Below are 27,224 nucleotides of genomic sequence, written 5' to 3'. Positions count from 1 at the left end.
AGGTAAGATAGGTAGGTGCCTGCAGTATAGGTTAGATAGGTAGGTGCCTGCAGTATACATTAGATAGATAGGTGCCCTGCAGTATAGATTAGATAGGTAGGTGCCCGCAGTATAGATTAGATAGGTGCCTGCAGTATAGATTAGATAGGTAGGTGGCCGCAGTATAGATTAGATGGGTGCCTGCAGTATAGATTAGATCGGTGCCTGCAGTATAGATTAGATAGGTAGGTTCCCGCAGTATAGATTAGATAGGTGCCTGCAGTATACATTAGATCGGTGCCTGCAGTATAGATTAGATAGGTAGGTGCCCCGCAGTACAGGTTAGATATGACATTGGCTGCAGCGGTGGGGAGAGCAGGCAAAGTAGTTAAAACTCACGTACTCAAGGACTTATGGTAGATCCCGACCCCACAAGATTTTCCATTCTGTATATACAAGTGGGCTCCTGAAATTGTACATAGGTAGATCATTTTGAGTTGCTAATTTTTCAAAGTAGCTCACAAGCCAAAAAATCGCCCCAGGCCCCACACCCTCTGCAGTGGTGGGGAGCGCGAGCATAGTAGTTAAAAACTCACGTGTCTTCCTCCGATCTTCACAGCTACCATCTATGTCCTCTCCCAGCATCTGTGTATTGGTAACAGCGCCCCCTGTGGTGAAATGCGGTCACATCATCATAGGGGGCGCTGTTACCAATACACAGATGCTGGGAGAGGAAATAGATGGTAGCTGTGAGGATCGGAGGAAGACACGTGAGTTTTTAACTACTATGCTCGCGCTCCCCACCACTGCAGAGGGTGCGGGGCCTGGGGCGATTTTTTGGCTTGTGAGCTACTTTGAAAAATTAGCAACTCAAAATGATCTACCTATGTACAATTTCAGGAGCCCACTTGTATATGTTACGGCCAGAACCCGAAGTGTGGCCACTTCTAGTTCTGGCCGGCCACTTCGGGTTCTGGCCGGCCAATTTGCGAAGTGGCCGCAGCGCAGCGGCCAATGTTAGAAATGCAAAGCTACACTTATTTTACGGCCGTCTCGCTGCGGCCAAATGTATTAAAAGTTGCTTAAATTTAATGAAATATAGCCGGCGGCGATGTGATAGATGAAGCCGCCGGCTTTCGCACTGCCTCCCCCGATTCTCTCCCCCCCCCCCCCCCCCCCGCCTCTCTCCTTGTCCCCGCCTTCCATACAATACGGAGCCGCCGGGAGAGTCGTTCGTTGCGGCAGGGGAAGCAGAGCGGGGGAGGCTGCAGACATTGTTTCTGTCAGCACCCGCTCTGCAGGAACGGCAGGATTCCCCTGCCGCGACGAACGACTCTCGGGGACACGCGTGTCCCCGCCCGGCTGCTCCGTATGTCGTATAGGAGGCAGGGAGAGGAGAGAGGCGGGGGGGGGGGAGGAGGAGAGGAGGAGGAGGCAGTGCAAAAGCCGGCGGCTTCATCTATCACATCGCCGCCGGCTATATTTAATTAAATTAAACAACTTTTAATACATTTGGCCGCAGCGAGACGGCTGTAAAATAAATGTAAACTTTCCATTTCTAACATTGGCCGCTGCGCTGCGGCCACTTCGCACATTGGCCGGCCAGAACCCGAAGTGGCCGGCCAGAACTAGAAGTGGCCACACTTCGGGTTCTGGCCGTAACATATATACAGAATGGAAAATCTTGTGGGGTCGGGATCTACCATAAGTCCTTTGCGATCTGCCTAATGGGCACCCCTGGTCTAATCCAATCCCACACACGAGGGAGGAAGGTCGGAGCTGGAGGTGGCCGTGGCTGGATTTCCTTCTGCCTTGTCACACACTGACCTGGGCTCTTACCTTTCTCTAGTGCATCAGCTTGTTGTTCAGTATTTACATTACACCATTCATAGTATTAGGGACATAATTTCAGTGTTTTGATGACCAGGAAAAATAGGCAAATAAAATGGGTTTTATTCACAGTAGCACGGTTTTATTTAAAACGATATTGGTTGAAATTGGTGAAATAGCGTATTTTCCCCCTTGCTTTTCCCTTTAACCACTTGCCGACGGCTACACGCCGGTAGGCGTGGCCGCGGCGGCAGCCCCAGGACCGCCTAACGCCGATTGGCGGAAAGTCCTGGGGCTTGCATTTGCAGGCGCGCGCATCTCCTGCTTGGTGGGCGGAGCGGAGCTCCGCCTACAGTCTCCGAGCGGCGATTGCCGCTCTGGAGACTGTAACGGCGAAACCGCCGCTTAATTGTATTGTACAGCGCTGCGATCTGCAGCAGCACTGTACTGGGGACAGCCGTGTGACACGGCTGTCCCCCTGGAGGACGAGAGAGCGATCGGCTCTCATAGGCTGAAGCCTATGATAGCCGATCGCCGTTATTGGCTGCCTGGGGGGTGGGAGGGATGGAGGGAATAAAATATTTTAAAAAATACACGGATTTAATAAAAAAAAAAAAAAACATAAATATTTATAATTAAAAAAAACAAACACTGCAGGGGCGATCAGACCCCACCAATAGAGAGCTCTGTTGGAGGGGACAAAAGGGGGGGGGGGAATCATTTGTGTGCTGTGTTGTGCGGTCCTGCAGCTTGGCCTTAAAGCTGCAGTGGCCGATTTTGAACAAAATGACCTGGTCACTAGGGGGGTTTAAGCCCACGGTCCTCAAGAGGTTAAAATGCATAGAAAATGACTGAAAACAAATATCACCCACAAAAAGTCAAACTTGTGGCGAAAAAACAAAAGATAAATAATTTAGGTGTGAGAAGCAGTGATAAAGTTATGGCTAAATGAATGGGAGGAGCGCTGACCGGTGAAAGTAACTCTTGGCGGGGAGCATACAACAGCCTGTGGGGTGAAGTGGTTCTCAAAAAATTGACAATCTATCACACACCATTCAATTTCTAGAAAAAAGGATCAGGAAAATCAGTCACTCCTGTTTGACTATAATAAAAATAATAATAAAAAAAAAACTGGAAAGAAATTTCTTGCTTGAATTAAAAAACAAAACAAAAACAAAACCCTATTTAATTTTCTATACTACCGATTGTTTTTCTCGAATTACTATAAGGCTGGTTTCACAGTGGGACGTTAAAGTCCCACGTTACAGCAGCCAGTAACGCAGCCTAACTCCCAGCAATCATACATCAATGTGCTGTTCACAGTGCACACGTTGTGTTACACAGTAACACAGCACATTTAAACAAAGTACTGCATGCTGTACGTTATACTGGGCTAAGCAGCGTTAGGCTACAAACCCACATCAGACTAAAGTCTTTTGAAAATGAAAGATCACAGACCAATGTTACCCCCTTCCATGTAGTATGAGAGCCATACCTACACAGTCTATTCTATGGAGCTGCACTCCCCATCAGATAAAATCTTTGCAAGATGCTGCACACAAAGATGCTGTACACATGCAACAGATCATTATCTGCAAAAGATCTGTTCCTGCCAATGACCCGTTCCTGCAAATTGCATTCATAGTCTATGAGATCTGCAGATCACCATACACACCTTGTTTAACTGACATTCATCTGCAGATCAGACAATCATCTGCTGATCTGAAAATCCATCCTGGTGGATCTGATCTGCAGATGAATGTCTGTTAAACAAGGTGTGTATGATGATCTGCAGATCTCATAGACTATGAATGCAATTTGCAGGAACGGATCTTTGGCAGGAACAGATCTTTTGCAGATACTGATCTTTTGTGTCTGTACAGCATCTGTGTGTGCAGCATCTTGCAAAGATTTTATCTATGGAGAGTGCAGCTCCATAGAAAAGACTGTGTAGAGTATGGCTCTCATACTACATGAAGGGTGGTAAGATTGGTCTGTGATCTTTCATTTTCCAAAGACTATAGTCTGATGTGTGTATGAGCCTATGGGGTAGATCTTTGGACCAATTCACGTATCCCGCCATGTTGTTTAGGGCTGATTTATACTAGACGCGATTTATGGTACTGTGTTTTGAAATCCACTTTCGATCTTATGCAAAGACAACTTCAAAGAAAAGAAAATCGCGGGAACCCTATTATATAATTGAGAACAGATTTTGCTCTGATTTGGCACAATCGCAACATCCTGCATTTCTCCTTTGTGTCTTTTCAGGGTCTTAGCAGCCAGAGAAAATTGCAAAACCCAATCACTGAAAAATCGCAAAAAAAAAAAAAAACGGCATTGTATTTTGCAATTTGCAGTGTAAAGCAGCTCTTAAAGGGAACCTAAAATGAGGAGGATATGGATTTTTCCTTTAAAAATAATACCAGTTGCCCGACTCCCCTGCTGATCCTCTGTGTCTAATACTTTCAGCCACAGCCCCTGAACAAGCATGCAAATCAGGTGCTCTGACTGAAGTCAGACTGGATTAGCTGCATGCTTGTTTCAGGTGTGTGATTCAGCCACTACTGCAGCCAAAGAGATCAGCAGGACTGCCAAGCAACTGGTATTGTATAAAAGGGAACGTACATATGCCTCTTAGTTAGGGTTCCCTTTAATAGTCACTTGTGTTTGAATCCGTAATAAGCGACTGCTATCATTCAGTGACTCCCTCTCACTTTCTGCTTATCACCCCCTTCCCCTCCACATAGATCAGAACACACTGCTTGGCTGTAACAACGTTGTGTCAGTACATCGCTCACTCCTAAAACTATCACCTGCCATGATCACTATCTGTTCGGGAGGCAGTTATTAGCACCTGTGGGGTCCTGTGACATAGCTCTGCTGGAATGCTGCTGCCCTGCAGTCACTGTCAGGAGTCCCCTGACGTCCCCCTTCTCTATAGTGACACAGAGGGGCAGATTTCTCTGCGATTGTCCTGAGTGACAATGGTGTGTGACAGCTCTAGTGACATTATATTTAGTGCCCTGCTTGGAATGATCAGCTTGCTGGCGGCTCTATATTCTAGCCAGGAATTTGGCCCTAGTCACCTGTTTCTACCAACTGGACCCCGACGGGCCGAGGAGCGGAGTCTGCAAACACAAATATTTCTCTGCCCCTCTAAATCCCGAGCGCTCTCAGAGGAGGAGGTTCAGCCAATCCTAAAATATCTGCGGGTTCCTGTGTGTGCTGATTCTGCAGGTCTGCGGTCTGCTGGGGGACAGAGTGGTGACCGCATGACAGGTGTTCAGATCCCAGGAGGGGACACGCCTCCCTGCACTTATCAGGTATAATCCCTATCCAAGGTCTGGCTGTCAGTCAGTATTCACAGTCCAAGCTGAGGACTCACAAGTCAAGTTGTGGGCATAAAGTCCGTGGAACAAACTGTTATTATTATTATTATTGATGATTCACACTACAGAGCGCATACACAAACGCGATTTCGTGCATGTCTTGTCATCGCACGGCCATCGCACATAATACATGTTGTGCTGCGCTAGAGCGCAGATGTCGGCATCCGTACCCATCGGGAAACGTGTGCATTGTACGATAAAATGTTCCCAGAAGCGTTACATCGTATTACATTGTAACACATGAGAACGCACACCTGTAATGTGTATGGTAATATGAAAATCCATGGACTGTCATGTTGCCATGTGGATCGTACACCATGTGCGTTGCGTCAAAACTGACAGCGCAGCACATAGTGTGAATGAGACCTGGGTGTTTACATAACACTGACATCTTCCGCAGAGCTGTACAGAGCACATAGTCATGTCACTCACTGCCTGTCCTCAGAGGAGCTCACAGTCTATTCCAGGCATGGGCGAACTCGGCCCTCCAGCTGTTACGGGACTACAAGTCCCACAATGCATCTGCCTCTACAGGGAGTGCAGAATTATTAGGCAAATGAGTATTTTGACCACATCATCCTCTTTATGCATGTTGTCTTACTCCAAGCTGTATAGGCTCGAAAGCCTACTACCAATTAAGCATATTAGGTGATGTGCATCTCTGTAATGAGAAGGGGTGTGGTCTAATGACATCAACACCCTATATCAGGTGTGCATAATTATTAGGCAACTTCCTTTCCTTTGGCAAAATGAGTCAAAAGAAGGACTTGATAGGCTCAGAAAAGTCAAAAATAGTGAGATATCTTGCAGAGGGATGCAGCACTCTTAAAATTGCAAAGCTTCTGAAGCATGATCATCGAACAATCAAGCGTTTCATTCAAAATAGTCAACAGGGTCGCAAGAAGCGTGTGGAAAAACCAAGGCGCAAAATAACTGCCCATGAACTGAGAAAAGTTAAGCGTGCAGCTGCCAAGATGCCACTTGCCACCAGTTTGGCCATATTTCAGAACTGCAACATCACTGGAGTGCCCAAAAGCACAAGGTGTGCAATACTCAGAGACATGGACAAGGTAAGAAAGGCTGAAAGACGACCACCACTGAACAAGACACACAAGCTGAAACGTCAAGACTGGGCCAAGAAATATCTCAAGACTGATTTTTCTAAGGTTTTATGGACTGATGAAATGAGAGTGAGTCTTGATGGGCCAGATGGATGGGCCTGTGGCTGGATTGGTAAAGGGCAGAGAGCTCCAGTCCGACTCAGACGCCAGCAAGGTGGAGGTGGAGTACTGGTTTGGGCTGGTATCATCAAAGATGAGCTTGTGGGGCCTTTTCGGGTTGAGGATGGAGTCAAGCTCAACTCCCAGTCCTACTGCCAGTTTCTGGAAGACACCTTCTTCAAGCAGTGGTACAGGAAGAAGTCTGCATCCTTCAAGAAAAACATGATTTTCATGCCGGACAATGCTCCATCACACGCGTCCAAGTACTCCACAGCGTGGCTGGCAAGAAAGGGTATAAAAGAAGAAAAACTAATGACATGGCTTCCTTGTTCACCAGATCTGAACCCCATTGAGAACCTGTGGTCCATCATAAAATGTGAGATTTACAAGGAGGGAAAACAGTACACCTCTCTGAACAGTGTCTGGGAGGCTGTGGTTGCTGCTGCACGCAATGTTGATGGTGAACAGATCAAAACACTGACAGAATCCATGGATGGCAGGCTTTTGAGTGTCCTTGCAAAGAACGGTGGCTATATTGGTCACTGATTTGTTTTGAATGTCAGAAATGTATATTTGTAAATGTTGAAATGTTATATTGGTTTCACTGGTAAAAATAAATAATTGGGTATATATTTGTTTTTTGTTAAGTTGCCTAATAATTATGCACAGATATTCCCCTAAAATAGCTAAAACTAAAAACAAACTAAAAACTACTTTCAAAAATATTCAGCTTTGATATTAATGAGTTTTTTGGGTTCATTGAGAACATGGTTGTTGTTCAATAATACAATTATTCCTCAAAACTACAACTTGCCTAATAATTCTGCACTCCCTGTATGAGTCATGACTGTGGCTGTCAGACTTCTGCAATGCATTGTGCGACTTGTAGTTCCTTAATAGCTAGAGGGCCAAGTTTGCCCATGCCTGGTCTAGTCCCTACCATAGTCAGTCAAATGTCCTACCATATTATTATTATTATGTATTTATATAGCACTGACATCTTCTGCAGCACTTTACCAAGCACATACGGTAGTCATGTCACTGACCAGAGCTGGGACAAGGTCCTCCAGCACCCAAGGCTGAGACACCAAAGTGCGCCCCTCCATGCCTCCCACCCCAGCTGTCACCCACTGATTGCTATTAGACTAAGAGGTCTCTCCCCATCCCTCCCACCCCAGCCATCACATACTGATTGCTATTAGACTAAGAGGGCCACAGGGCCCACAATGTCCCCAACACCTTAATATCTAGTTATCTGGCTTGCAGTTACTGTCATGTATCCCCTTTTCTTATTTCTTTCTGCTTCATACACAATTAGGAATGACAGCTGAATGAATTGTGCGCCTCCTCCTACACTGCGCCCTGAGGCTGGAGCCTCTCCAGCCTATGCCTCGGCCCGGCCCTGTCACTGACTGTCCTCAGAGGAGCTAACAATCTAATCCTACCATAGTCATAGTCTAATGTCCTACCATATTATTATTATTATGTATTTATATAGCACTTACATCTTCTGCAGCGCTTTACAGAGTACATAGTCATTTCACTGACTGTCCTCAGAGCTCACAGTCCTATTCTACCATAGTCATATTCTAATGTCCTACCATATTATTATTATATATTAATATAGCACTGACATCTTCTGCAGCACTTTACAGAGTACATAGTCATGTCACTGACTGTCCTTAGAGGAGCTCACAATCTAAATCTACCATAGTCATAGTCTAATGTCCTACCATATTATTATTATGTATTTATATAGCGCTGGCATCTTCTGCAGCACATTACAGAGTGCATAGTCATGTCACTGTCCTCAGAGGAGCTCACAATCTAATCCTGCCATAGTCTAATATCCTACCATATTATTATATATATTTATATAGCACTGACATCTCCTGCAGCACATTACAGAGTACATAGTCATGTCACTGACTGTCCTCAGAGGAGCTCACAACCTAATCCCACCATAGCCACAGTCTAATGTCCTACCATATTATTATTATGTAATTATATAGCACTGACATCTTCTGCAGCACATTACAGAGTACATAGTCATGTCACTGACTGTCCTCAGAGCAGCTCACAATCTAGTCCCTGCCATAGTCACATGTCTAGGTATGTATCGCGCAGATGTATGTGTCATAGCCTAGGGCCAGTTTAGGAGGAAGCCAATTAACTTATCTGTATGTTTTTGGTGGTGTGGGGGGAAACTGGAGTGTCTGAAGGAAACCCACACAGACACTGGGAGAACATACAAACTCCATGCAGATACTGCCCTGGCTGGGATTCAAACCAGGGATCCAGCGCTGCAAGGCGAGAGCACTAACCACTATACCACCGTGCTACCCACGATCCACAGATCAGGGTAATACTGTTATAATTAAAGCCGTTTTCCACTATGGCCGCGTGCGTCTCGCAAGTACGCATCATCTGAATGGTGTCATGCGTGGCTATAGGGATTCTGATGTGTGCTGCTGACCTCGGACTGCAAGGCTACTGACGGAATAGCCAGTGTTTCCCCGCTCAAATTGCTTGCGGGGAAACGCTGCGGATTTTGCTGCGGGGGAAGCAGGCCTCACTGATAGAATATGGTACAGCATAGTGTGAAAATACAGAGACTGCAGGCATTACATACAAATATCCAGCATCACAATGCTTGTTAGATCTAGAGGCAGCACGGTGGCGTAAGCCTGGTACACACCTTCAATTATGATTGACCAATCACTGATCAATTTTACCACCTCCATGGAGTATGAGAATTTAAGATTGGCCAATCACAATTGAAGGTGTGTACCAGACTTTAGTATTTATAAATCTCATCGTACAGTCGGGAGATGTATGGCCACCGTAACCTGCAGTTGTGTGTTGGGAAAAGCTTGTAGTTAACCTGTGAGATCTAAAAAGTTAGATACTTACCAAGATCCTCCCGAGGCCTCCTCAAGCGCTGAGACCCCCGACGCTTGCGGGTGTGTTGCCACACTGTGATTGCGCAGCAGCGCGGACCCTCTCAAACTTCAGTGGAAAAAAGGTGAGCGCAAAGTAGTTTGTGCTACAGTATGGGTGCAGACAGGTCGCACATGCACAATAGCACGGACCTGATTGGGCTTGGCCGAGTGCAGACAGGTCGCGCATGCACAATAGCATGAACCTGATTGGGCTTGGCTGAGTGCAGACAGGTCGCGCATGCACAATAGCACAGACCTGATTGGGCTTGGCCGAGTGCAGACAGGTCGCGCATGCACAATAGTACGGACCTGATTGGGCTTGGCTGAGTGCAGACAGGTCGCGCATGCACAATAGTACGGACCTGATTGGGCTTGGCTGAGTGCAGACAGGTCGCGCATGCACAATAGCACGGACCTGATTGGGCTTGGCTGAGTGCAGACAGGTCGCGCATGCACAATAACACGGACCTGATTGGGCTTGGCTGAGTGCAGACAGGTCGCGCATGCACGATAGCACCGACCTGATTGGGCTTGGCTGAGTGCAGACAGGTCGCGCATGCACAATAGCACGGACCTGATTGGGCTTGGCTGAGTGCAGACAGGTCACGCATTGACGATAGCACGGACCTGATTGGGCTTGGCTGAGTGCAGACAGGTCGCGCATGCACGATAGCACGGACCTGATTGGGCTTGGCTGGGTGCAGACAGGTCGCGCATGCACAATAGCACCGACCTGATTGGGCTTGGCCGAGTGCAGACAGGTCTCGCATGCACAATAGCATGGACCTGATTGGGCTTGGCTGAGTGCAGACAGGTCGCGCATGCACAATAGCACGGACCTGATTGGGCTTGGCTGAGTGCAGACAGGTCGCGCATGCACGATAGCACGGACCTGATTGGGCTTGGCTGAGTGCAGACAGGTCGCGCATGCACGATAGCACGGACCTGATTGGGCTTGGCCGAGTGCAGACAGGTCTCGCATGCACAATAGCATGGACCTGATTGGGCTTGGCTGAGTGCAGACAGGTCGCGCATGCACAATAGCACGGACCTGATTGGGCTTGGCTGAGTGCAGACAGGTCGCGCATGCACGATAGCACGGACCTGATTGGGCTTGGCTGAGTGCAGACAGGTCGCGCATGCACGCTTTAGCAGTACGGGTTGACCGCCGTTTACGCTATCAGAAACAAACCCGGGGTAAGAACACTGTAAGATATGTCTCCTACGCCTCTCCTCCACCCGTCTCACCTCCGCCAGAGCCAATGCAAATTGGACAGTCAAAATTGACACGGGTGGAAAAGAATCGCAGGAAAACAGAACAGCTCTGTTTATACTGTGCAGAGGAGGGTCGTAAGGTGCAGAATTGTCCCAAAAAGTCGGGAAACGCTAGGTGTAGTCAGATGTAATACCCTAGGCGCGCAGTCATTACCTCTAAACAATAATCGTCTGCTCCTTCCCTGTTCTGTCACATGGGAGGGTCAGACTGTTACCACTGAAGCTTTCATAGACTCTGGTTCAGCGGCTAACTTTATGGATTACGAGTTTGCAAAAAATTTGGAGTACATAGAGGGCGCCAAGAGACTTAGCCCCCGTCAGGCCCGGTGGTCTTTGTTCTTTTCAAGATTCAGATTTGTAATTACGTATACCCCTGGTAGTAGAAACATCAAGGCCGACGCCTTGTCCAGGTGTTTTGAACCCGAGACAGTACAGCCCTCAGCCCCTGAGACCATTCTACCTCAGAAGGTAGTTTTGGCAGCCACTGAGACCTGGAAGGATTGGACAGTCACTCTGAATCCTTACCAAAAGGATGTTCCAGAGGGGAAGCCTGACGGGGTTATGTTTGTGCCACTACATTTCCGTCTACAACTGTTACAGCTGTTTCATTCTCACAAGAATGCTGGTCATCCCGGGGCCACCAGAACCCAGGACTTACTGGCCAGATATGCTTGGTGGCCTACGTTGGCAACAGATTGTAAGGAGTTTGTAAGAGAGTTTTCAGTGTGTGCTAGGAGTAAATCTTCTCGTCAGGCTCCTGTTGGTACTCTACAACCCTTACCAGTCCCAAGTGAACCATGGACCCATTTGTCCATGGATTTTGTGGGAGAACTCCCCAGGTCTGAGGGCAAGACGGTCATTTGGGTGGTAGTAGACAGATTCAGTAAGATGGCTCATTTTGTCCCATTGAAAGGACGCCTCTCGGCCCTGGAATTGGCTGATCTACTCATCCAGCACGTTTTCCGGCTGCATGGCATTCCGGAAAATATAGTGTCAGATCGGGGAGTCCAATTTGTGTCTAAGTTTTGGAGAGCTTTTTGCCATCAGCTGGGCATGGACCTTGCATTTTCATCAGGCTACCACCCACAGACCAATGGCCAGACCGAGAGAGTTAACCAGTCCCTAGAACAATTTCTTAGATGTTATGTTGCAGATGCGCAGTCCGATTGGGTAAAATTTTTGCCGTTTGCAGAATTTGCGCACAACAACCTGAAAAGTTCCTCTTCTGGATTTTCCCCATTCCAGGTAGTGTCAGGAAGATCACCCAAGTTTGCCTCATTGCCAGTGGCGTCTACACCATTCCTGGCCCTGGAGGATTGGCAGAGGGCTTTGAAGGAGATTTGGGGAATGGTTAAGAGAAACTTGGGGACAGCTTTTCAGACCCAGAAAAAACAGGCAGACAAGAGGCGGTCCGTAGAGTGGAAATTCTCTCTGGGGGACTTGGTGTGGGTGTCCACTCGGCATTTGGCCCTGAAGCAACTGTCACCCAAACTGGGTCCTAGATTCATAGGACCATTCCCAGTGACCAGAAAAATTAATAATGTCACTTATGCGATTGATCTCCCAGCCAGTATGAGAAGTGTGAGATTATTCCATGTGTCTCTATTGAAGCCAGCAGTGCACGTGGATTCCTCTCCCCCCCGTGTTGGTTGATGACCAACCAGAATATGAGATTGAAAAGATTCTGGATTCTCGCTTAGTGCAGAATTCTGTGCTGTATCTGGTCCACTGGAAAGGATATGGTGTGGAGGAAAGAACTTGGGTGCCAGATTGTCGCATGCATGCGGAAGAATTAAAGAAAGAATTTCATGACTCACATCCTGGGAAGCCTGGTGGGAAGTGTCCGGAGTCCACTCCTCAGGGGAGGGGGGGGTACTGTAATGGACTGCAGAGATACCGCCGCGCGGTCTGGCAGCGGGATGGCTGTCCCCGCGTTCAGACCTGGCGGTTTCCGCACAGCAGCATGCGTCTGGTTTGTCTGAGCCTTCTAGTGCACACAGATGGAGAGCTACGCGCGCGCACGCTGGGAGGCAGGACCTTTATGCCAGTAGGAGAGGGATCAGCTGATCAGGTTGATCAGCTGATCCCAGCGCAGGCTTTGATTGGCTGTGTGGAGCTGGGTGGCGCTGAGGAGCGCTTCACTATATATAGATCTCGCTGGTCAGTCTCAAGTTGTCTGCCGTTGCGAATACATACGTGTGAGCACTCAGACCATAGTCAGATCCCACAGTGTGTTAGAACCAGGTGGACCTGGGAATTCACACTTAGCCAGATTACGCTTGTGTTATACTTTAGACCAGTTCCGGGGTGTCGTGACCAAGGAGCTCACACCCAAGCTTAGGATTACTGTGTCATTGCTGTGTTATACTTTAGACCAGTTCCGGGGTGTTGTGACCAAGGACCTCACACCCAAGCTTAGGATTACTGTGTCATTGCTGTGTTATACTTTAGACCAGTTCCGGGGTGTTGTGACCAAGGACCTCACACCCAAGCTTAGGATTACTGTATCATTGCTGTGTTATACTTTAGACCAGTTCCGGGGTGTTGTGACCAAGGACCTCACACCCAAGCTTAGGATTACTGTGTCATTGCTGAGTTATACTTTAGACTAGTTCCTGGGTGTCAAGACCACGGACCTCACACCCCAGACTAGGACTCTGCTCTATTTCTGTTATGACTATTTGCTCTGTCGACCTCTCTATTGCCTTCTGATTCGGTACCCCTGCATATCTGCCTTCCTGTTGCCAGACCCTGCCTGTACCCGGTTACCGAATCAGCCTTCTGTCTCTGTACCTTATCTGCTCGTGTGTTGCCGACCTGGCCTGCCCGACCTTCCAGGCTGTCACTCACTCCTTGAGTGCTCAGTCTATCTGTACTAGCAGTGACACAATTCCACCAAGTGTCAGTTGCAACTAGGACTCCTGCTCCTCAGGGAGTCCGGCCTGTTAGCAGCCAGTGGCCTCTTCTCCTGGAGTCCCCTGGCTGCAGTACAGTCTATATCTATCTCCAGATATCCCTGGTTGCCAGGTCCTCTCTATTCTCTCTCTCTAGGGGATAGTTCCTGCACTTCCCAGGGCCACCTGCCCCTCAGGTGGTTCTTGGCTAAGCTGCCTGTATCTCCCGCCTCACGGGAGATAGCCTACAGTTACACAGTTACAGTTACACTTTATTAGGTGTCCAGAGGTTAGTCATACCTGTATTATTGGTGATTCTGCAGATCATCCATAATCAGGTATACATCTGTATTGTTGATGATTCTGCAGATCATCAATAATCAGATTCTCTCTGTTTGCTGACACCGATCGTTACAATCTGCCATATATAGACCATGGAATTCCGGCCTGCGGAGGAAGGACAGCCTCCACTCTGCTCCTGGAACTCCAGCCTGTGGAGGAAGGACAGCCTCCGCTCTTCTCCTGGAACTCCGGCCTGTGGAGGAAGGATAGCCTCCACTCTGCTCCTGGAACTCCGGGATTTCCAGCCTGTGGAGGAAGGACAGCCTCTGCTCTGCTCCTGGAACTCCGGCCTGTGGAGGAAGGATAGCCTCCGCTCTGCTCCTGGAACTCCGGGATCTCCAGTCTGTGGAGGAAGGACAGCCTCCGCTCTGCTCCTGGAACTCCGGGATCTCCAGCCTACGGAGGAAGGACAGCCTCTGCTCTGCTCCTGGAACTCCGGCCTGCAGAGGAAGGACAGCCTCCGCTCTGCTCCTGGAACTCCGGGATCTCCGGCCTGCGGAGGAAGGACAGCCTCTGCTCTACTCCTGGAACTCTGGAATCTCTGGCCTGCGGAAGAAGGACAGCCTCCGCTCTGGCTCCTGGAACTCTGAGATCTCCGGCCTGCGGAGGAAGGACAGCCTCCGCTCTGTTCCTGGAACTCCGGGCTCTCTGGCCTGCGGAGGAAGGACAGCCTCCGCTCTGTTCCTGGAACTCCGGGATTGCTGGCCTGCGGAGGAAGGACAGCCTCCGCTCTGCTCCTGGAACTCCGGGATCTCCGGTCTGCGGAGGAAGGACAGCCTCCACTCTGGCTCCTGGAACTCCGGGATCTCCGGTCTGCGGAGGAAGGACAGCCTCCACTCTGGCTCCTGGAACTCCGGCCTGCGGAGGAAGGACAGCCTCCACTCTGCTCCTGGAACTCCGGGATCTCCGGTCTGCGGAGGAAGGACAGCCTCCACTCTGGCTCCTGGAACTCCGGGATCTTCGGTCTGCAGAGGAAGGACAGCCTCCCCTCTGCTCCTGGAACTCCGGCCTGCGGAGGAAGGCTGGCTCCTGGAACTCTGGGATCTCCGGCCTGTGGAGGAAGGACAGCCTCCACTCTGGCTCCTGGAACTCCGGGATCTTCGATCTGCGGAGGAAGGACAGCCTCCCCTCTGCTCCTGGAACTCCGGGATCTCCGGCCTGCGGAGGAAGGACAGCCTCCGCTCTGCTCCTGGAACTCTGGGATCTCTGGCCTGCGGAGGAAGGACAGCCTCCGCTCTGCTCCTGGAACTCTGGGATCTCCGGCCTGCGGAGGAAGGACAGCCTCCGCTCTGGCTCCTGGAACTCCGGGATCTCCTGCCTGTGGAGGAAGGACAGCCTCTGCTCTGTTCCTGGAACTCCGGGATCTCCGGCCTGCAGAGGAAGGACGGCCTTCGCTCTGGCTCCTGGAACTCCGGCCTGTGGAGGAAGGATAGCCTCCACCCTGCTCCTGGAACTCCGGGATCTCCGGTCTGCGGAGGAAGGACAGCCTCCGCTCTGCTCCTGGTACTCTGGGATCTCCGGCCTGCGGAGGAAGGACAGCCTCCGCTCTGCTCCTGGAACTCTGGGATCTCCGGCCTGCGGAGGAAGGACAGCCTCCGCTCTGGCTCCTGGTACTTCGGGATCTCCGGCCTGCGGAGGAAGGACAGCCTCCACTCTGGCTCCTGGATCGCTGGTGTGTGGAGGAAGGACAGCCTCCGCTCTGTTCCTGGTACTTCGGGATTGCTGGCCTGCGGAGGAAGGACAGTCTTCGCTCTGCTCCTGGAACTCCGGGATCTCCGGCCTGTGGAGGAAGGACAGCCTCCGCACTGGCTCCTGGAACTCCGATCTGCGGAGGAAGGACAGCCTCCGCTCTGGCTCCTGAAACTCCGGCCTGCAGAGGAAGGACAGCCTCCGCTCTGGCTCCTGGAACTCTGGGATCTCTGGCCTGCGGAGGAAGGACAGCCTCCGCTCTGCTCCTGGAACTCCGGCCTGCGGAGGAAGGACAGCCTCCGCTCTGCTCTTGGAACGCCGGGATCTCTGGCCTGCGGAGGAAGGACAGCCTCCGCTCTGGCTCCTGGAACTCCGGGATCTCCGGCCTGTGGAGGAAGGACAGCCTCCGCTCTGTTCCTGGAACTCCGGGATCTCCGGCCTGCAGAGCAAGGACAGCCTCCGCTCTGGCTTCTGGAACTCCGGCCTGTGGAGGAAGGATAGACTCCACCCTGCTCCTGGAACTCCGGGATCTCCGGTCTGCGGAGGAAGGACAGCCTCCGCTCTGCTCCTGGTACTCTGGGATCTCCGGCCTGCGGAGGAAGGACAGCCTCCGCTCTGCTCCTGGAACTCTGGGATCTCCGGCCTGCGGAGGAAGGACAGCCTCTGCTCTGGCTCCTGGTACTTCAGGATCTCCGGCCTGCGGAGGAAGGACAGCCTCCGCTCTGTTCCTGGTACTTCGGGATTGCTGGCCTGCGGAGGAAGGACAGCCTCCACTCTGCTCTTGGAACGCCGGGATCTCTGGCCTGCGGAGGAAGTACAGCCTCCGCTCTGGCTCCTGGAACTCCGGGATCTCCGGCCTGTGGAGGAAGGACAGCCTCCGCTCTGCTCCTGGAACTCCGGGATCTCCGGCCTGCAGAGGAAGGACAGCCTCCGCTCTGGCTCCTGGAACTCCGGCCTGTGGAGGAAGGATAGCCTCCACCCTGCTCCTGGAACTCCGGGATCTCCGGTCTGCGGAGGAAGGACAGCCTCCGCTCTGCTCCTGGTATTCTGGGATCTCCGGCCTGCGGAGGAAGGACAGCCTCCGCTCTGCTCCTGGAACTCTGGGATCTCCGGCCTGAGGAGGAAGGACAGCCTCCGCTCTGGCTCCTGGTACTTCGGGATCTCCGGCCTGCGGAGGAAGGACAGCCTCCGCTCTGGCTCCTGGATCGCTGGTGTGTGGAGGAAGGACAGCCTCCGCTCTGTTCCTGGTACTTCGGGATTGCTGGCCTGCGGAGGAAGGACAGTCTTCGCTCTGCTCCTGGAACTCCGGGATCTCCGGCCTGTGGAGGAAGGACAGCCTCCGCTCTGGCTCCTGGAACTCCGGCCTGCAGAGGAAGGACAGCCTCCGCTCTGGCTCCTGGAACTCCGGGATCTCTGGCCTGCGGAGGAAGGACAGCCTCCGCTCTGCTCCTGGAACTCCGGCCTGCGGAGGAAGGACAGCCTCTGCTCTGCTCTTGGAACGCCGGGATCTCTGGCCTGCGTAGAAAGGACAGCCTCCGCTGTGGCTCCTGGAACTTTGGGGCTCTCTCTGGAGCAGCTTTTGTCATTGAGGGAGGGGCCCTTGGGCCAGAGGGGCCCTCCCTCAACTGCAGTATTAGCTCTCTATTGGTCCTGTGCTCATAATAATCACTTCTACAGATATTTTGAATAGTGGTGGTAATCATTAACAAACTGTTCCCCATCCCCTTCTTGCATCTCTTACACTGTAGTTGCCATTGGCAGGTTTTGGTGTGCGGTATCAATTGTTATGTATAGAGTGCTTGGGGGGCCCCATTGTAAAACTTGCATCGGGGCCCACAGCTCCTTAGCTACGCCACTGCCGGGGGGAAGGGGAAGCGTCGGGGGTTTTGTCCTGATATCGCTGCCGTTACCGCCACACACCTGACGGGGCACGAAGGCCCAACATCTCGCAGCATGTCCTATCCACATGCTCAACCCCAAATTTATCGCATTGATCAGGGCATGCACTTGGCAACACCGATTTTTAATCCAATTTGATAATAATTATTGAATCGGATGGTTGATTGGCCACCAAGTTTCCAGATTAATGGCTACCAGAGCAGTGTTAAAGGGACACTTAAGCCAGAAAAAAAAATGAGTTTTACTCACCTGGGGCTTCTACCAGCCCCTGCAGCAGTCCTCTGCCCTCACAGCCACTCACTAATCCTCCGGTCCCCCGCTGCCAGCTAGTTCTGCCTCTACCAGCCCCCTGCAGCAGTCCTGTACCCTCGCAGCCGCTCACTAATCCTCCGGTCCCCCGCTGCCAGCTAGTTCTGCCTCTATCAGCCCCCTGCAGCAGTCCTGTGCCCTCGCAGCCACTCACTAATCCTCTGGTCCCCCGCTGCCAGCTAGTTCTGCCTCTACCAGCCCCCTGCAGCAGTCCTGTGCCCTCACAGCCACTCACTAATCCTCTGGTCCCCCGCTGCCAGCTAGTTCTGCCTCTACCAGCCCCCTGCAGCAGTCCTGTGCCCTCGCAGCCACTCACTAATCCTCTGGTCCCCCGCTGCCAGCTAGTTCTGCTTCTACCAGCCCCCTGCAGCAGTCCTGTGCCCTCGCAGCCACTCACTAATCCTCCGGTCCCCCGCTGCCAGCTAGTCCCGCTTCTACCAGCCCCCTGCAGCAGTCCTGTGCCCTCGCAGCCACTCACTAATCCTCTGGTCCCCCGCTGCCAGCTAGTTCTGCTTCTACCAGCCCCCTGCAGCAGTTCTGTGCCCTCGCAGCCACTCACTAATCCTCTGGTCCCCCGCTGCCAGCTAGTTCTGCCTCTACCAGCCCCCTGCAGCAGTCCTGTGCCCTCGCAGCCACTCACTAATCCTCTGGTCCCCCGCTGCCAGCTAGTTCTGCTTCTACCAGCCCCCTGCAGCAGTCCTGTGCCCTCGCAGCCACTCACTAATCCTCTAGTCCCCCGCTGCCAGCTAGTTCTGCTTCTACCAGCCCCCTGCAGCAGTCCTGTGCCCTCGCAGCCACTCACTAATCCTCTGGTCCCCCGCTGCCAGCTAGTTCTGCTTCTACCAGCCCCCTGCAGCAGTCCTGTGCCCTCGCAGCCACTCACTAATCCTCCGGTCCCCCGCTGCCAGCTAGTTCTGCTTCTACCAGCCCCCTGCAGCAGTCCTGTGCCCTCGCAGCCACTCACTAATCCTCTGGTCCCCCGCTGCCAGCTAGTTCTGCTTCTACCAGCCCCTTGCAGCAGTCCTGTGCCCTCGCAGCCTCTCACTAATCCTCTGGTCCCCCGCTGCCAGCTAGTTCTGCTTCTACCAGCCCCCTGCAGCAGTCCTGTGCCCTCGCAGCCACTCACTAATCCTCTGGTCCCCCGCTGCCAGCTAGTTCTGCTTCTACCAGCCCCCTGCAGCAGTCCTGTGCCCTCGCAGCCCCTCACTAATCCTCTGGTCCCCCGCTGCCAGCTAGTTCTGCCTCTACCAGCCCCCTGCAGCAGTCCTGTGCCCTCGCAGCCACTCACTAATCCTCTGGTCCCCCGCTGCCAGCTAGTTCTGCTTCTACCAGCCCCCTGCAGCAGTCCTGTGCCCTCGCAGCCACTCACTAATCCTCTGGTCCCCCGCTGCCAGCTAGTTCTGCTTCTACCAGCCCCCTGCAGCAGTCCTGTGCCCTCGCAGCCCCTCACTAATCCTCTGGTCCCCCGCTGCCAGCTAGTTCTGCCTCTACCAGCCCCCTGCAGCAGTCCTGTGCCCTCGCAGCCACTCACTAATCCTCTGGTCCCCCGCTGCCAGCTAGTTCTGCTTCTACCAGCCCCCTGCAGCAGTCCTGTGCCCTCGCAGCCACTCACTAATCCTCTGGTCCCCCGCTGCCAGCTAGTTCTGCCTCTACCAGCCCCCCGCAGCAGTCCTGTGCCCTCGCAGCCACTCACTAATCCTCCGGTCCCCCGCTGCCAGCTAGTCCCGCTTCTACCAGCCCCCTGCAGCAGTCCTGTGCCCTCGCAGCCACTCACTAATCCTCTGGTCCCCCGCTGCCAGCTAGTTCTGCCTTTACCAGCCCCCCGCAGCAGTCCTGTGCCCTCGCAGCCACTCACTAATCCTCTGGTCCCCTGCTGCCAGCTAGTTCTGCCTCTACCAGCCCCCTGCAGCAGTCCTGTGCCCTCGCAGCCTCTCACTAATCCTCTGGTCCCCCGCTGCCAGCTAGTTCTGCCTCTACCAGCCCCCTGCAGCAGTCCTGTGCCCTCGCAGCCACTCACTAATCCTCTGGTCCCTCGCTGCCAGCTAGTTCTGCCTCTACCAGCCCCCCGCAGCAGTCCTGTGCCCTCGCAGCCACTCACTAATCCTCTGGTCCCCCGCTGCCAGCTAGTTCTGCCTCTACCAGCCCCCTGCAGCAGTCCTGTGCCCTCGCAGCCACTCACTAATCCTCTGGTCCCCCGCTGCCAGCTAGTTCTGCTCCTACCAGCCCCCTGCAGCAGTCCTTTGCCCTCGCAGCCACTCACTAATCCTCTGGTCCCTCGCTGCCAGCTAGTTCTGCTTCTACCAGCCCCCTGCAGCAGTCCTGTGCCCTCGCAGCCACTCACTAATCCTCTGGTCCCCTGCTGCTAGCTAGTTCTGCCTCTACCAGCCCCCTGCAGCAGTCCTGTGCCCTCGCAGCCTCTCACTAATCCTCTGGTCCCTCGCTGCCAGCTAGTTCTGCTTCTACCAGCCCCCTGCAGCAGTCCTGTGCCCTCACAGCCACTCACTAATCCTCTGGTCCCCCGCTGCCAGCTAGTTCTGCTTCTACCAGCCCCCTGCAGCAGTTCTGTGCCCTCCCAGCCACTCACTAATCCTCTGGTCCCCCGCTGCCAGCTAGTTCTGCTCCTACCAGCCCCCTGCAGCAGTCCTGTGCCCTCGCAGCCACTCACTAATCCTCTGGTCCCCCGTTGCCAGCTAGTTCTGCTTCTACCAGCCCCCTGCAGCAGTCCTGTGCCCTCGCAGCCTCTCACTAATCCTCTGGTCCCTCGCTGCCAGCTAGTTCTGCTTCTACCAGCCCCCTGCAGCAGTCCTGTGCCCTCGCAGCCACTCACTAATCCTCTGGTCCCCCGCTGCCAGCTAGTTCTGCTCCTACCAGCCCCCTGCAGCAGTCCTGTGCCCTCGCAGTCACTCACTAATCCTCTGGTCCCCCGCTGCCAGCTAGTTCTGCTCCTACCAGCCCCCTGCAGCAGTCCTGTGCCCTCGCAGCCACTCACTAATCCTCTGGTCCCCCGCTGCCAGCTAGTTCTGCTCCTACCAGCCCCCTGCAGCAGTCCTGTGCCCTCGCAGCCACTCACTAATCCTCTGGTCCCCCCGCTGCCAGCTAGTTCTGCTTCTACCAGCCCCCTGCAGCAGTCCTGTGCCCTCGCAGCCACTCACTAATCCTCTGGTCCCCCGCTGCCAGCTAGTTCTGCTCCTACCAGCCCCCTGCAGCAGTCCTGTGCCCTCGCAGCCCACTCACTAATCCTCTGGTCCCCCGCTGCCAGCTAGTTCTGCCTCTACCAGCCCCCCGCAGCAGTCCTGTGCCCTCGCAGCCACTCACTAATCCTCTGGGTCCCCGCTGCCAGCTAGTTCTGCTTCTACCAGCCCCCTGCAGCAGTCCTGTGCCCTCACAGCCACTCACTAATCCTCTGATCCCCCGCTGCCAGCTAGTTCTGCCTCTACCAGCCCCCTGCAGCAGTCCTGTGCCCTCGCAGCCCACTCACTAATCCTCTGGTCCCCCGCTGCCAGCTAGTTCTGCTTCTACCAGCCCCCTGCAGCAGTCCTGTGCCCTCGCAGCCACTCACTAATCATCTGGTCCCCCGCTGCCAGCTAGTTCTGCCTCTACCAGCCCCCTGCAGCAGTCCTGTGCCCTCGCAGCCACTCACTAATCCTCTGGTCCCCGCTGCCAGCTAGTTCTGCTTCTACCAGCCCCCTGCAGCAGTTCTGTGCCCTCGCAGCCACTCACTAATCCTCTGGTCCCCCGCTGCCAGCTAGTTCTGCCTCTACCCAGCCCCCTGCAGCAGTCCTGTGCCCTCGCAGCCACTCACTAATCCTCTGGTCCCCCGCTGCCAGCTAGTTCTGCCTCTACCAGCCCCCTGCAGCAGTCCTGTGCCCTCGCAGCCACTCACTAATCCTCTGGTCCCCCCGCTGCCAGCTAGTCCCGCTTCTACCAGCCCCCTGCAGCAGTCCTGTGCCCTCGCAGCCACTCACTAATCCTCTGGTCCCCCGCTGCCAGCTAGTTCTGCTTCTACCAGCCCCCTGCAGCAGTTCTGTGCCCTCGCAGCCACTCACTAATCCTCTGGTCCCCCGCTGCCAGCTAGTTCTGCCTCTACCAGCCCCCTGCAGCAGTCCTGTGCCCTCGCAGCCACTCACTAATCCTCTGGTCCCCCGCTGCCAGCTAGTTCTGCTTCTACCAGCCCCCTGCAGCAGTCCTGTGCCCTCGCAGCCACTCACTAATCCTCTTGTCCCCCGCTGCCAGCTAGTTCTGCTTCTACCAGCCCCCTGCAGCAGTCCTGTGCCCTCGCAGCCACTCACTAATCCTCTGGTCCCCCGCTGCCAGCTAGTTCTGCTTCTACCAGCCCCCTGCAGCAGTCCTGTGCCCCTCGCAGCCACTCACTAATCCTCCGGTCCCCCCGCTGCCAGCTAGTTCTGCTTCTACCAGCCCCCTGCAGCAGTCCTGTGCCCTCGCAGCCACTCACTAATCCTCTGGTCCCCCGCTGCCAGCTAGTTCTGCTTCTACCAGCCCCTTGCAGCAGTCCTGTGCCCTCGCAGCCTCTCACTAATCCTCTGGTCCCCCGCTGCCAGCTAGTTCTGCTTCTACCAGCCCCCTGCAGCAGTCCTGTGCCCTCGCAGCCACTCACTAATCCTCTGGTCCCCCGCTGCCAGCTAGTTCTGCTTCTACCAGCCCCCTGCAGCAGTCCTGTGCCCTCGCAGCCCCTCACTAATCCTCTGGTCCCCCGCTGCCAGCTAGTTCTGCTCTACCAGCCCCCTGCAGCAGTCCTGTGCCCTCGCAGCCACTCACTAATCCTCTGGTCCCCCGCTGCCAGCTAGTTCTGCTTCTACCAGCCCCCTGCAGCAGTCCTGTGCCCTCGCACACTCACTAATCCTCTGGTCCCCCCGCTGCCAGCTAGTTCTGCTTCTACCAGCCCCCTGCAGCAGTCCTGTGCCCTCGCAGCCCCTCACTAATCCTCTGGTCCCCCGCTGCCAGCTAGTTCTGCCTCTACCAGCCCCCTGCAGCAGTCCTGTGCCCTCGCAGCCACTCACTAATCCTCTGGTCCCCCGCTGCCAGCTAGTTCTGCTTCTACCAGCCCCCTGCAGCAGTCCTGTGCCCTCGCAGCCACTCACTAATCCTCTGGTCCCCCGCTGCCAGCTAGTTCTGCCTCTACCAGCCCCCCGCAGCAGTCCTGTGCCCTCGCAGCCACTCACTAATCCTCCGGTCCCCCGCTGCCAGCTAGTCCCGCTTCTACCAGCCCCCCTGCAGCAGTCCTGTGCCCTCGCAGCCACTCACTAATCCTCTGGTCCCCCGCTGCCAGCTAGTTCTGCCTCTACCAGCCCCCCGCAGCAGTCCTGTGCCCTCGCAGCCACTCACTAATCCTCTGGTCCCCTGCTGCCAGCTAGTTCTGCCTCTACCAGCCCCCTGCAGCAGTCCTGTGCCCTCGCAGCCTCTCACTAATCCTCTGGTCCCCCGCTGCCAGCTAGTTCTGCCTCTACCAGCCCCCTGCAGCAGTCCTGTGCCCTCGCAGCCACTCACTAATCCTCTGGTCCCTCGCTGCCAGCTAGTTCTGCCTCTACCAGCCCCCCGCAGCAGTCCTGTGCCCTCGCAGCCACTCACTAATCCTCTGGTCCCCCGCTGCCAGCTAGTTCTGCCTCTACCAGCCCCCTGCAGCAGTCCTGTGCCCTCGCAGCCACTCACTAATCCTCTGGTCCCCCGCTGCCAGCTAGTTCTGCTTCTACCAGCCCCCTGCAGCAGTCCTGTGCCCTCGCAGCCACTCACTAATCCTCCGGTCCCCCGCTGCCAGCTAGTTCTGCTCTACCAGCCCCCCTGCAGCAGTCCTGTGCCCTCGCAGCCACTCACTAATCCTCTGGTCCCCCGCTGCCAGCTAGTCCCGCTTCTACCAGCCCCCTGCAGCAGTCCTGTGCCCTCGCAGCCACTCACTAATCCTCTGGTCCCCCGCTGCCAGCTAGTTCTGCTTCTACCAGCCCCCTGCAGCAGTTCTGTGCCCTCGCAGCCACTCACTAATCCTCTGGTCCCCCGCTGCCAGCTAGTTCTGCCTCTACCAGCCCCCTGCAGCAGTCCTGTGCCCTCGCAGCCACTCACTAATCCTCTGGTCCCCCGCTGCCAGCTAGTTCTGCTTCTACCAGCCCCCTGCAGCAGTCCTGTGCCCTCGCAGCCACTCACTAATCCTCTAGTCCCCCCGCTGCCAGCTAGTTCTGCTTCTACCAGCCCCCTGCAGCAGTCCTGTGCCCTCGCAGCCACTCACTAATCCTCTGGTCCCCCGCTGCCAGCTAGTTCTGCTTCTACCAGCCCCCTGCAGCAGTCCTGTGCCCTCGCAGCCACTCACTAATCCTCCGGTCCCCCGCTGCCAGCTAGTTCTGCTTCTACCAGCCCCCTGCAGCAGTCCTGTGCCCTCGCAGCCACTCACTAATCCTCTGGTCCCCCGCTGCCAGCTAGTTCTGCTTCTACCAGCCCCTTGCAGCAGTCCTGTGCCCTCGCAGCCTCTCACTAATCCTCTGGTCCCCCGCTGCCAGCTAGTTCTGCTTCTACCAGCCCCCTGCAGCAGTCCTGTGCCCTCGCAGCCACTCACTAATCCTCTGGTCCCCCGCTGCCAGCTAGTTCTGCTTCTACCAGCCCCCTGCAGCAGTCCTGTGCCCTCGCAGCCCCTCACTAATCCTCTGGTCCCCCGCTGCCAGCTAGTTCTGCCTCTACCAGCCCCCTGCAGCAGTCCTGTGCCCTCGCAGCCACTCACTAATCCTCTGGTCCCCCGCTGCCAGCTAGTTCTGCTTCTAACCAGCCCCCTGCAGCAGTCCTGTGCCCTCGCAGCCACTCACTAATCCTCTGGTCCCCCGCTGCCAGCTAGTTCTGCTTCTACCAGCCCCCTGCAGCAGTCCTGTGCCCTCGCAGCCCCTCACTAATCCTCTGGTCCCCCGCTGCCAGCTAGTTCTGCCTCTACCAGCCCCCCTGCAGCAGTCCTGTGCCCCTCGCAGCCACTCACTAATCCTCTGGTCCCCCGCTGCCAGCTAGTTCTGCTTCTACCAGCCCCCTGCAGCAGTCCTGTGCCCTCGCAGCCACTCACTAATCCTCTGGTCCCCCGCTGCCAGCTAGTTCTGCCTCTACCAGCCCCCCGCAGCAGTCCTGTGCCCTCGCAGCCACTCACTAATCCTCCGGTCCCCCGCTGCTAGCTAGTCCCGCTTCTACCAGCCCCCTGCAGCAGTCCTGTGCCCTCGCAGCCACTCACTAATCCTCTGGTCCCCCGCTGCCAGCTAGTTCTGCCTCTACCAGCCCCCCGCAGCAGTCCTGTGCCCTCGCAGCCACTCACTAATCCTCTGGTCCCCTGCTGCCAGCTAGTTCTGCCTCTACCAGCCCCCTGCAGCAGTCCTGTGCCCTCGCAGCCTCTCACTAATCCTCTGGTCCCCCGCTGCCAGCTAGTTCTGCCTCTACCAGCCCCCTGCAGCAGTCCTGTGCCCTCGCAGCCACTCACTAATCCTCTGGTCCCTCGCTGCCAGCTAGTTCTGCCTCTACCAGCCCCCCGCAGCAGTCCTGTGCCCTCGCAGCCCACTCACTAATCCTCTGGTCCCCCCGCTGCCAGCTAGTTCTGCCTCTACCAGCCCCCTGCAGCAGTCCTGTGCCCTCGCAGCCACTCACTAATCCTCTGGTCCCCCGCTGCCAGCTAGTTCTGCTTCTACCAGCCCCCTGCAGCAGTCCTGTGCCCTCGCAGCCACTCACTAATCCTCTGGTCCCCCGCTGCCAGCTAGTTCTGCTCCTACCAGCCCCCTGCAGCAGTCCTTTGCCCTCGCAGCCACTCACTAATCCTCTGGTCCCTCGCTGCCAGCTAGTTTTGCTTCTACCAGCCCCCTGCAGCAGTCCTGTGCCCTCGCAGCCACTCACTAATCCTCTGGTCCCCTGCTGCTAGCTAGTTCTGCCTTCTACCAGCCCCCTGCAGCAGTCCTGTGCCCTCGCAGCCTCTCACTAATCCTCTGGTCCCTCGCTGCCAGCTAGTTCTGCTTCTACCAGCCCCCTGCAGCAGTCCTGTGCCCTCACAGCCACTCACTAATCCTCTGGTCCCCCGCTGCCAGCTAGTTCTGCTTCTACCAGCCCCCTGCAGCAGTTCTGTGCCCTCGCAGCCACTCACTAATCCTCTGGTCCCCCCGCTGCCAGCTAGTTCTGCTCCTACCAGCCCCCCTGCAGCAGTCCTGTGCCCTCGCAGCCACTCACTAATCCTCTGGTCCCCCGTTGCCAGCTAGTTCTGCTTCTACCAGCCCCCTGCAGCAGTCCTGTGCCCTCGCAGCCTCTCACTAATCCTCTGGTCCCTCGCTGCCAGCTAGTTCTGCTTCTACCAGCCCCCTGCAGCAGTCCTGTGCCCTCGCAGCCACTCACTAATCCTCTGGTCCCCCGCTGCCAGCTAGTTCTGCTCCTACCAGCCCCCTGCAGCAGTCCTGTGCCCTCGCAGCCACTCACTAATCCTCTGGTCCCCCGCTGCCAGCTAGTTCTGCTCCTACCAGCCCCCTGCAGCAGTCCTGTGCCCTCGCAGCCACTCACTAATCCTCTGGTCCCCCCGCTGCCAGCTAGTTCTGCTCCTACCCAGCCCCCTGCAGCAGTCCTGTGCCCTCGCAGCCACTCACTAATCCTCTGGTCCCCCGCTGCCAGCTAGTTCTGCTCCTACCAGCCCCCTGCAGCAGTCCTGTGCCCTCGCAGCCACTCACTAATCCTCTGGTCCCCCCGCTGCCAGCTAGTTCTGCTCCTACCAGCCCCCTGCAGCAGTCCTGTGCCCTCGCAGCCACTCACTAATCCTCTGGTCCCCCGCTGCCAGCTAGTTCTGCCTCTACCAGCCCCCTGCAGCAGTCCTGTGCCCTCGCAGCCACTCACTAATCCTCTGGTCCCCCGCTGCCAGCTAGTTCTGCTCCTACCAGCCCCCTGCAGCAGTCCTGTGCCCTCGCAGCCACTCACTAATCCTCTGGTCCCCGCTGCCAGCTAGTTCTGCCTCTACCAGCCCCCCTGCAGCAGGTCCTGTGCCCTCGCAGCCACTCACTAACTCCTCTGGTCCCCCGCTGCCAGCTAGTCGCTCTACCAGCCCCCTGCAGCAGTCCTGTGCCCTCGCAGCCACTCACTAATCCTCTGGTCCCCCGCTGCCAGCTAGTTCTGCCTCTACCAGCCCCCCTGCAGCAGTCCTGTGCCCTCGCAGCCACTCACTAATCCTCTGGTCCCCCGCTGCCAGCTAGTTCTGCCTCTACCAGCCCCCTGCAGCAGTCCTGTGCCCTCGCAGCCACTCACTAATCCTCTGGTCCCCCGCTGCCAGCTAGTTCTGCCTCTACCAGCCCCCTGCAGCAGTCCTGTGCCCTCGCAGCCACTCACTAATCCTCTGGTCCCCGCTGCCAGCTAGTTCTGCCTCTACCAGCCCCCTCGCAGCAGTCCTGTGCCCTCGCAGCCACTCACTAATCCTCTGGTCCCCCGCTGCCAGCTAGTTCTGCTTCTACCAGCCCC

The 27,224-nt window shown here is 55.3% G+C and overlaps 1 protein-coding gene across 1 annotated transcript; it reads right to left on the bottom strand.

Moving 5' to 3' along the window:
- Positions 1-13,905: 13,905 nt before the first annotated feature.
- Positions 13,906-17,508, bottom strand: LOC137541068 (collagen alpha-2(IV) chain-like). Its single transcript, XM_068262211.1, has 2 exons — positions 17,484-17,508; positions 13,906-17,078 (listed from the first exon to the last, which is right to left on the bottom strand). The coding sequence occupies exons 1-2, from the start codon at positions 17,506-17,508 to the stop codon at positions 13,906-13,908; spliced, it is 3,198 nt and encodes a 1,065-aa protein (XP_068118312.1).
- Between the last annotated feature and the right edge of the window lie 9,716 nt (positions 17,509-27,224).

This window comes from Hyperolius riggenbachi, chromosome 12 (genome assembly GCF_040937935.1).
Source record: "Hyperolius riggenbachi isolate aHypRig1 chromosome 12, aHypRig1.pri, whole genome shotgun sequence".
NCBI classification, from domain to species: domain Eukaryota; kingdom Metazoa; phylum Chordata; class Amphibia; order Anura; family Hyperoliidae; genus Hyperolius; species Hyperolius riggenbachi.
The sequence above is the reverse complement of the archived record's forward strand: the minus strand, read 5'-3'. Positions and strand labels throughout refer to the sequence as shown.

What these genes read in the sequence shown, in the direction of transcription:
- LOC137541068 (XM_068262211.1), bottom strand. Translation starts at nt 17,508, where the DNA reads ATGTTGGGCCTTCGTGCCCCGTCAG. An exon ending in GGGCCTTCGTGCCCCGTCAG is followed by an intron (nt 17,079 to 17,483) that starts GTGTGTGGCGGT and finishes CTTTCTACGCAG; the next exon opens with GCCAGAGATCCCGGCGTTCC.